Raw genomic sequence first — 10,584 nt, forward strand, 5'->3', positions numbered from 1 at the left:
GATATTTCTCTATTCTCTCAAATATTTATTAAAGGATTCAACACTAATGTCAGAGTCTTATGAAACCCAACCCAACCCCCGTATAGGGCTTATCGCCTTATCACCTTCCTCTCCCTCTATAACCAAGAGCCCCCCGTCCGTCTATCGACCCGTGTGTCTACAGCCAATAAATACAACAATCAAATATGTACACAAATCATTAATAAAGTTAAGCAGAGGCGAGAGATAGAGATAGAGACAGAGAGAGAGAGAGAGAGACCCGGGTGCCAACCGAAGGGTCGATCCAAAGGCAGATTGTAAAAAAAAGCGCAAGTAAAATACCAGTATTTCCAGAACGTTCAAAACTGTAGAGTTCAAAACCACAAACTCTGATTTTGAATTGGACAAAAAGTAGAGGTCTTCAGCAGAAGATCGTACGATCTAGAGCCAACCAATTTTATCCATCATCCACCTTTCTCTTTGTTTTATAGCTTCTCCAGACCCATCTGATCATAGTAGTAGTATCATCACTGATTACCCCCAGTCTGACCCAAACCGAAGCGTTGATCGGCCCCTCCAGAGCCCAACCACAGCCAAAACCCTCCCCACCAGCCACTAGTCAGGGAAGTGAAGACACTTTTGAATGGTCCACAGCATTGGCTTCAATTACGAAACGCTCACAATTATGCACTTGAGCAAAAAAAAAGCAAAAAGGGTAGTTAAAGTGTTAATCTAATTAAGTTTGATAAAAAAAACAAAAACACGCACACACTCGGGGAAGTGACCGCATGGATGGCCTAGGTCGGAGATTTATGGAATGTGGAATTACTCACAGTCACAGGCGGGACGCAATGATAACCTTGTCTCTCGGTCTCTCTGTCTCCGTCCCTTGTAGGATGCTTGGCATTTCCTTAATGCGGTTACTCACTACGGCTGCACCTCGTCTTACCCTGTGTTTACCCCTCAACCAAGCCAAAACGTGAGCTACTCCAAGGGAGAGGAGAGCCTTCCGCTCCAGACAGTGACCCAATCAAGGCTTTTTTGTCTTTGTGTTCGGCGGATCTGTGTGTGTCTTCGGACGTGCTGTTCCTCGAACGTAGTTTCTGGGTGGGGTTTGATGTGATGTGTTTGCACTCGTATAAGAGCACTCTTCTCCCTCCATAAATAACGACCCCAGAGATCTGTGTTCTATACCCCCCACTCCGTGTACCTTTTGTTATCGCCCTGCCCATTCAGCTCCAGGGATTGATGAACGCGATTCGCACATTGTTTGCTGGGTCTTTGTACTTCAAATCTTTGAATTGCTTCCAAATTTTATGTTGGGTTCAACGGATGACCGATATGAGACACCAGAATTACGATGGGCTTTACATGAGCGAAATGAGGCAGAGATTATGGTTTGTCCGAACAGAACAGATTAAAGAATTCATGATCTATCGAGATTCTAATCCATAATTTGAGATAAGATAAGGCTATAGGAGAAGATACATCTTTGACCCAACTTTTGATCTTTTCTCAAATCTCAAATGCAATTTATTTACACAAAAACCAACAACAATTTAGCGATATTATATACACAACCAGTAGCCAGCCAGCCCTAAGCCTCAATCCCTAGCCGAACGTTCGAAGAGGAGGCGGCCCAAGTGCACCTGCTGCTGGGCATACGCGTTGAGGGCCTGCTGATCTGGGCCCTGGGACCCGGTGGCACCTTCGGGGGTGACCGACTGACGCACCAGCTCCCGCAGGCTGGCCGAGATCTTGGCCGTGCGGAACCGGGCCTCCTGTCGCCGCTGGCGGCCCTCGACAAAGCGCTGCGATTGGCTCCTCTTCCGCTGAATGTCCTCCTTGAGCTGCTCCTGCTTGAGCCGCTCGAGATGCTGTCGCTCGCGCCAGTGCTCCTCGTGCTGGGCCTGCTCCACGTAGTTGTCGTGCTGCAGACGCCGCAGGTAGGCCTCCAGCAGTTGGCCGCGCAGCTCGTCGGCGCGGTGGAGGCGCTGGCTGAGTCGCATGCAGATGTCGCGCTTGCGCAGGGTGGAGTCCAGGTACTGCTCCTCCTGGTGCACGGTGACGGCCTCGCTGCGACGCAGCTCCTCGCAGCGTCGCTGGCAGAGGGTCATGTCCCGCTCCAGCCGCATGGAAGCCAGTCGCTGCTTGGCCGCCGCATCCTTGGCATCCAGGGCGCCCCGCAGGCGCCGCAGCTCCGCCAGATCCCGCTCCGCCAAAGCCTGGAGGCGGGCCTTGGTCATCAGGTAGTCCTGGAACTGTTTGTCATGCACCGCCCGCTTGTACTCCTCCACCTGCTCGACCTTCAGCAGTTGGCGCTCCAAACGCTCGTTCTCCCAGTACTTTCGCGCCAGCCAGGCGTGCTCCTTGTCCGCCGCCTGCTGGCTCCGCTTCACGGCCATTCGGTTGAGGATCTTCTGGTCGTGGTCGGGGACCTGCTGGTAGGCGGCCCGCACTGTCGGCGCCAGGCAGAGATTGGCCATGGAAGCGCACAGGGACTTGCCATCGCCTCGTTTGTGGCCGAGTGGCACCAGGGCCATGTTCTCCTGCGACTTGGATTTGCCTCTGCCATGGATGGACAGGGCGGGGGCATCTCCCAGAGGCCCCAGAAAGTACTGAGGAGAGAAGAGATTTCAATTTCGATTCTGCTGGGAGCCACGCCCCTCCACTCACCTGCAGCATCTTGCAATCCCTTTGAGCACCGCGGCGCTGTCGTGGCTGGGGCTTCGCTTCCACCTGTTCCTCCTTCGGATGTGCCTGCCGGGAGTCGCTCCGTTGGCTGCAGGCGCTCTTGGACCTCTGGCTGCCGGCACTCTTGGATCTCCGACTTCTGGCCGATGTGGAGGCACGCGTCTGGCACTCTGCGGAGCCGCGTCTGCTCTGGGCTCGCGAGGATTTCCCCTCAGTCGGAGATCTGGAAGCACTGCGCTGTCGCTGGCTGCTGTGACTCCTTCTGCCTGCGGATGCGGCACCCGTTCTGGCACTCTCCCTGCGCTGCAAATGCTCGAGGGTCTGGATCTCCTTGTCCAACTGATGCAGCGCCTCCTCCTTGCCTTGCTGGGACTGCTGTCCACGTCCAGTCGTGCTCCCACTACTGCCGTGCGAACTGTAGCAATCGCAGTGGCAAATGTCGCAGCAGCTGTCCGCCAACTCCAGTTCCTTCAGCAGCTGCAGATGCTCTGTCTGCAGCTTGGCTTTGCTTCTGGCCCGGGACTCGCTGCGTCCGCGACGCTTACGCTTTGGGGTCATCCTTCGGCTGTCGCTGCTGCTCCTTCATGGGACAGTGTACGGGCAATCGGGTCCCAGTCCTCGCCCAATGAGGCCACGCTCTAAACAGGGATTTATTTCGATGCTAGAACGCAATCAACCCAAATTCCTGTGCCATCGCCCTGCGCCGACATTTCCGACTTGCTTGTTGACTTTTTTATTGATTGGCCAAAAGCCCAGTTGCCACGGGCAACGCCCGCCAATGCCACCCCTAGGCTCGGGCCAGCACCCCCCCCTTCTGACAGTTTTAGAGGTTCTTTAAGGGGGATATTTCTGTCTGATGATGGCCTCCAACAGAATGCGGAAATTACCAACGTCAATTAGCTAATTCGAAAAGTGAAAGGAGTGTGGTGGCATGCAACACAAAGCAGGGTAACTAAACAAGGACAAAGGCAAGGGAAAGCCCACGGTTTTAAGGTTCTTCATATATTTGTTTAACTTTAAATTCGGCTATATCTAGATATATAGTTTATAATCAAATCATTATCCATTAGTTAACATTCCAAGAAAATAAATTAGAGAGAAAGAAAGAAGAGAGAGAGGTTATCAACAAAAGTAGCACATTTTCTGGGGGCGTGGGCAGATATAGATCATAGAACTGGTTATTATCAACGAAGGCATAGAATAGATAGATTTATATACAACAACTTGAACATTTTCTAGCTAATAATTTACACACAAATACGCACAGGCGGATCGATCTGTCGATCCATAATTACACGAAATGTTGTAATACTGACGGGACACAGAATACAAAAAAAAGTTCATTAATTACTGCGAACCGGTTTTGGGCTTATAGAGACGTTTAAGTAAGTAATATTGCTGTTCACTTTTGAGGTTAGTCGAGGTTGAATCTTCTAAAAAACGAAACGTAACGAAACGAAAGGATCCGCGGATCGCTCTCTACTCAAAGACCAGGGGAATCGAGGTAAATGGCAGCACCGGGCACGATGGCTCCAACTGCAGCGAAGTGGCAAAGCAATCAGCCGCCGCATAGAAATCCCCCAGGGATTCCATAACCTTGCCCAGAGCAAACCTATGGGAAATACCAAAAGCAATGAGGCAGGATAGAGGGGATACATCTTTTGTTGGATTACCCACCAAATTCTGGGACAATTCGGATCCAGTTTGGCCGCATCCTTGAGCATCTTCTCGGCCAGCCGGGGCTCGCCCAAGATCAAATGGGTCTCGCCCAAGGCACGCAGTGCCTCCGAGTGATTGGGATTGGCGGCCACGGCATTGAGGTAGCATTGCTTGGCATCCCGCCACTGCTCCAGATACACATGTACCTGACCGCGCTGTAAAAAGGGAGTTGCCATTAGAAAAGCACATTCAAGAAGTGGCTGTGGCTCTGGCATACCATATACATAATCTGATGCGAGAGGGGATAGATCTGCGAGGCCTCGTGGATGCAGTTGAGGGCCTCGTTGGGCTGTTCAATGCGCAAATACACGTCCGCCAGCAGCAGCCAAATCTGAAATGGGAATCCAAAGGGGTGATGTGACTAGCTGTTAAGCAAGGGCTCCAAATACCCACCTCAATCTGCAGCATCCAGGGTCTCCGCGGTCCGGGGCGCTGCGTGAAAGAGCTAAGAGAGCTGGCCGCCTCGCTCAAGGCGTGCTCCACGCGCGAAACTGCAGCCAGAGAAGCAGCATACACCGAATCTTCAAGAGTTCAAGAGCATTATATGAATAGGTTATACAAGAATTTCGAAGAGTAGAAAGACCAACAAAGAAATGGAACAGTATAGAGTGAGAGATATACACAAAAGCAAGACAGGCATAAAACAGGCAGAAAGTGTTATCAAAAATGGTGGATAATATTGTAGAGAAGCAGGCAAAGTTGAAGAGAGCTATGCAAATCGATCAAAACTATGTAGAAATGGAATAGTAAGCGTGGCACCTGCCCGATCGTCAGGTATCGGAGCAGGAACCTCACAAGAGATGCTCCTTTATCGGAAACTTACAATTATTTGAGTGTTTTTTGATTGGATTTTGATTGGATTGTTTGTTTTTATACAATAGACACATTCCGCAGAAGATCGAGAAGATATAGTTTGTATATGGGGACATATGTACAGAACACAGACGTTAGTATATATGGATTGGTATTTGGATTTGTTGAGATGCAATAGGAGGCCCACACACTTGGGGGCACACACTTACTCGAGTCCTTGTCGGACATCTGGGAGGAGTGCACTAGATGCACGCCGCTCTTGGTGTCCGAGTGCTTCTCCTCCTCGCCGGTCAGCTGCGCCTCGTACACCTCCCGCCAGACGGCCAGCATGTGCTGGACGGTGGCCAGCGCCGTCTCTGCGTCCTCCAGATGCAGCTGCAGATGGGCCTTCACATGCAGCAGCTGCAGATTGTCGGGGAACTCGTGCAGGGCATCCTCCACCACGCCCAAGGCTTCCCGAGGACGTCGCGATGCCGTCAGCAGGAGGGCAAACAGGTGCAGACAGGGAGCATGCTCCATGCGCAGGGCCAGAGCGAAGCGGATGTGGGCCAAAGCCTCGGGCAGCTGGTTGAGCAGCGCATACTGCAGCGACAGATAGTACTCCGCCAGGTGATCGTGGCCATCGTTCTGGACGGCCCGCTCGAGGGCCTCCAGCGCCAGTTTGTGGCAGGCATCGCGGTCGCTCCGCAGGTTCGATTGGATCGCCAGCTGCTGCTGTCCAATGCCCACAAACAGTTGGCTCCGCGAAGGACGCAGACCTGCAGAGTACACATATTGATTTATAAATCCTTTTCAAATTTCTTGCCACTCACCCTTGATCTCCCGCTTGAGGGCCTGCTGGGCGTAGTCCAGGCCCTGTTTGACCGTCTCGAGACTCTCGTAGCACAGCCGCGAGGCTAGAAGACAGGGCAGCGGATCGCTGGGCGTCAGCTTAATCGACTCCTGCAGCACCCGCAACGCATGCGAATGCTTCTCGGCGGCCATCAGACTGAGGCCGTACTGCCGCCACACGTGCTGCTCGCCGAAGCTGAACTTTAGCGCCTTCTCGAAGGACTCGTTGAGCAGCTGGACGAGGCCCCAGCGGACCGTGGCCAGGGTTAGCAGGTCATACACGGCCGTCACATTGCCCATGGCGTGCTGGCGGGCCTGCTTGAATTCGGGGCTCTGCGACAGCACCGTGTCGCGCACGGCCAGTGCCTCGGCTATGAGCAGTAGGAGGATCACCTCCTCCTGCTGGTTGCGTGGCGAGAACTGCTGCCGGGCCTGGTACTTGCGCGGCTTCCACAGCTTCTTGGAGGCGCCGCCACGCAGCGTACTCCCTCCCGATTTGCTGGTAAACGGAGGCGCGTAAATAGTGCCGGATACACCGCGGAGCAGGACCTCGGCCAGCTGGCGGGTCAGCGTCAGGCGCAGCGATTGGGTGGCCCTCGTCTCAATGGCATTGAGCATAATGCGGTACCGCTCCACGGCCTCCTGCAGTTTGCCCGTCTTGATCAGTACAATGGGGGCCCGCTGCAGGGCCGTCTCCAGGATGGCGCCCATGCGACGGTTCACCTCGTGGGTGGCTGCCCCGCTGGCGGGGATGGTGCTGCTGATGGCAAAGCTGCTGTTCGACTGCTGCACACTGGCGTTCACATTCAGCGTAGAGCCGGCCGTGGAGTTGTTGGAGCTGCTGCTGCCACTCACGATGTCGTACTCCTGCAGATACAGCAGACCCAAGTCTGAGGCGCGCTCAAAGCAACTTATCTGGAAAATGGTATGGCATTTGTTTAGAGGGCATCCTTTACAGAATCCTGCAATCACTTACCATCTCCGTGTCCTTTTCGGCCTTCTTGAACTTGGACGAGGGCTTGGATGTCTGGTGCTCCAGGCACAGGCCCTTGATGGCATACGACTCGGCCAGGATCTTCAAGCTGCGTCTATAAGCGATAGAGAATGATTTAGTTTCCTTTCAATCTCTATGGGATCTACTCACAATGTCAGCTCCTTTTCGGCCAGCGTGTTGAGCTCCGCTTTGATAAAGTTATCCAGACTGGGCTCGTACTCGCCGCAGGCGAAGCAGAGCTTGGCCAGCAGCAGGTAAGCATCCAAAGCAATGCCCGCCTTTTGGCCACACTCCCCAAGGGCCAGGTTCAGGTAGCGTCGCGCCTCGGACAAGCCCGCCTTGGCGCGTCCAAAGTTCGATTCAGCAACCAAGGCATTCTCCTCAAGATAACTCTCCAGGCGAGCCTCGCCCACCAAAAAGTTGGCCAGGCATTCTGTGGTGCGGGGGGGACACAAAAAGAGATTGATTCATATGTCCATATAGATCCTCTAGAGACTCTACTCACCATTCTGGGGCGAGCCCGTTTTCAGCTCGTCCGTCAGATCGATGACGCGCTGCCATTTGCCCTCGCTGCGACAGCTCTCGATCAGGGCTTCGACTTTGGTTGTATTGCTTCGCATATTGCGATTGGCCATCCGGCTGGACACTTGGCTGCTGGAGAGTTCTCTTCTGGCTACGCGCTGGCTGTTTCCGTGTGTGTTGTGTGGGTCGAACGCTTCCTTTTCACCTAATTACAGCATTTTCCGTTTGGTTTAATCCAATTACAGCAACAATATTGGAATTTTTCGTCTTCATTAGGGATGGTAAACTAATCATATATCAACATATCGATATATATTTGTGGGATATCGGTGTTTTTCTGAGAAAAGGAATTGGAATGGAATGTATTTTGAAGCGCATTTTTTAGAAAATTTACTCTATTATCTGAAATGATCAGAATATTGATGCAGAGCACGAATTGCATGCAATAAACCTCATCGAATTGTATTTCTTTGTGACTTTTACATGGATACTAAAGCGCCATCTATGTTTACTTACATGCAGTCTACGTGATTTACCGCAGACATCTATCGATACTCATTGATAAGAGATGAACGGCTATTATGAGACTTTCAGATGTTTGTAACGCACAATAGCGAATGTATAAATAATTATATCATCAATGGAATAGATGGGTTATTCTGAGAAAAACTCAATATTAAAATTTGGCTTCAATCCCATCAATTGAGAAAAGGCTTGGAAAACAAAATGTTAACCACAATTATATTGAATAGGGTACAGAAACTTCCATACGCCACGTAGACATCCGTCGGTTGGAAGGTTGTAGGGATGCATGGGGAAAAGTGGAAATGGAGACGAGACCCGCCGGACAGCTTGGGGCTTGAAGCCCAGTCAAATTAATTTTTTGTTGGAGCCACACGCGTTGCGGACTATCCGCGTTGAAAAAATATATCTGTGCGGCTTTTTACGATAAAAATAAGAGAAATGTACTGTACGTACATATGTGAACTCTGACTAAATTTTTAAATGAATTAACAGTGAAAAGTGTTAACGAGTTCCGTTAGCTGCAAACAACTCTGATAAATTGTTTAATATAGAGCCGCCATTAAGCGGTAAGTTATAGTCGTTTCTGTTTTAGTTAATTAAGCTAAAAGCAAAATCGTACATATACATACATATATATGTATATGGAATCTATGTGGGGGTGTGTGCTTGTGTGTGGATTCCCGCTCAGCTGTTTTCTTGTTGTTGTTGCGCACGCCGCTTCAGTGCCACACACACACATTATCCAATCACTCCTCGCCCAAGTTTTTAGCGGCCGAGAGAGGGAGACAGACTAGAGCAATATTCAAAAGTGAGAGTGAACTGTGCTCTTCCTTTTTGTTGTTGACTTTAATTACATTTCGATTTGTTCTCACTCGACGTCCGCTCTCAATTGGATGGCAAAATGCATGCCATATCCCTTTTCAAGTTCAAATTTAACAATTTTACGCGTCGTTTGCGTGACTCTCTCTGTAGAATCTAGATGCTAAAAGTTAATTGCCGGGCGCTCTCTATATTGCATGCCTTCGAAATGATTTTCCTATTAGACATTCATGGCATGTTCTAACAATAAAAAGCAAAAAAAATTATTACGTAAAAGCAAACATTTAAATGCACATTAAAATAAGCACAAAAAAGTCGTCAAAAGTCGTCGCCGGCTGTTGATCTTTCCCTGCCGCTTTTCCCTCTCCTCAGTCCCTCTCCTTTCTCTCAAACATAGAACAGTTTCAAAGGTATATTAGTAAGAAAGTAGAGTAAGTGATAGAGAGCCGAACTCTGGCACTCACATGGGTACTCACTTACCTTCGTACTAATATACCTTGACAGCGTCGCGCCAAATTAAAAGCCGTGGCGAATCAAAACAAAACGAAAGAGGAGAGGGTCGAAAAGATGCCCAGCAGAGAAGAAAGAGTGAGAAAGATGCTTCTTGCAGGGTGGTTCGTCGTAAAGGGGGCGCGGGGCGAGTGGTTTGGCGTCTTGTATTGCGCGTCGCGGTTCTGCCTGTTCATGACGTAATGACAATAATTACAAGGCAAAAGTGATACGTGAATAAAAAGTAGAGGGGAGCGAGATGAATAAGCAAGAAGGAAGAGGTGCCAAGAGCAAAGGGCGACGTGGGTGGGAGAACATGGAAACAACGGCAGTTACAGCTTCGCACAGTGGCTGTCGTGCCTCAGAACAGGTTGAGCTCAAATTGAAAATGTAAGGGATATTGTCTATTTTTAATAAATTACGGATTTAATTTTCCCACTGTGCGTACACTCAAGCATGTGTGCACTTGCTGGTGTGCGCTGCATCCCCAGCAGGTGGCTGCTGGGGGAGGCCCTAGCAGCGAAAGAAAGAGGGAGACCGTCGTCTTCACACATGCACATTGCGTTTAAGCATAAGAGTGCCGTGCCCCATGCTAAGCTTCTCTAGCACCAAGTGCGAAGTCAGTGGGGCGGCAAAAGTGGGAGCGAAAGAGATGTCTGCTGGGATGTGGGGCAGCGGGCGGTGGGAAGAGGGAAGAGGATGCCGCTAAGCTCACGCATGGAACAACAAAAAAACGTTTCAAAGTTGAAACAGTTGGGTTCGCTCTCTCTCTCTCTCTGGCGTGCTCTCGCTCTCTTTAGGTTTACTCTCACGCTCGTGCTGGTGTGTGGTTGTCTGTATGAAACAATTTGGCAAATGAAACAAAAATTCCAGTGGCCACGTTTAAAGCGACGCTACTCTTTGTTGTTGTTGTTGTTTTTATTGACGCTTTGCTTGTTAGCGTCAATCGTATATTTATTCATTCTGTGCACACTTTTCCTCCCATCCCCTCCCGTGGGGTGGGAAGTTTTGATTATTGTACCCTGCGAGGGAAGAGCGTATTGCGATTGTGATTGAAGTGTTGGCAGAAACACTTTGAAGTCTTTAAAGCCGTACATACGCATCCGTCTCGCCTGTGTGTTGCCGTATATCATGGCATGGGTAGCTGCCAAAGGGTATCAAAAGCCTCGGCTAACCGGGGCGTCCCTTTCCCCTCGCAG

The 10,584-nt window shown here is 50.5% G+C and overlaps 2 protein-coding genes across 3 annotated transcripts; both read right to left on the reverse strand.

The window, feature by feature from the left end:
* Window positions 1–1,481: 1,481 nt before the first annotated feature.
* On the reverse strand, window positions 1,482–3,512 carry LOC4805574 (trichohyalin). The gene is made up of 2 exons (XM_001361920.4): window positions 2,656–3,512; window positions 1,482–2,597 (listed from the first exon to the last, which is right to left on the reverse strand). The coding sequence occupies exons 1-2, from the start codon at window positions 3,229–3,231 to the stop codon at window positions 1,584–1,586; spliced, it is 1,590 nt and encodes a 529-aa protein (XP_001361957.2). The 5' UTR covers window positions 3,232–3,512; the 3' UTR covers window positions 1,482–1,583.
* A 147-nt stretch (window positions 3,513–3,659) lies between these two features.
* On the reverse strand, window positions 3,660–7,854 carry Ttc7 (tetratricopeptide repeat domain 7). 2 transcript variants are annotated; one of them, XM_004444493.3, is made up of 9 exons: window positions 7,536–7,854; window positions 7,181–7,463; window positions 7,013–7,124; window positions 6,018–6,951; window positions 5,415–5,963; window positions 4,786–4,883; window positions 4,610–4,723; window positions 4,351–4,547; window positions 3,660–4,285 (listed from the first exon to the last, which is right to left on the reverse strand). In XM_004444493.3, the coding sequence occupies exons 1-9, from the start codon at window positions 7,663–7,665 to the stop codon at window positions 4,153–4,155; spliced, it is 2,550 nt and encodes an 849-aa protein (XP_004444550.2). In that variant the 5' UTR covers window positions 7,666–7,854; the 3' UTR covers window positions 3,660–4,152. The 2 variants fall into 2 exon arrangements, with proteins under 2 accessions (XP_004444550.2, XP_001361958.2); XM_001361921.4 differs by having other exon boundaries at window positions 4,786–4,913.
* Between the last annotated feature and the right edge of the window lie 2,730 nt (window positions 7,855–10,584).

The sequence above is a fragment of the Drosophila pseudoobscura genome, chromosome 3, assembly GCF_009870125.1.
Source record: "Drosophila pseudoobscura strain MV-25-SWS-2005 chromosome 3, UCI_Dpse_MV25, whole genome shotgun sequence".
Classification (NCBI taxonomy): Eukaryota; Metazoa; Arthropoda; class Insecta; order Diptera; family Drosophilidae; genus Drosophila; species Drosophila pseudoobscura.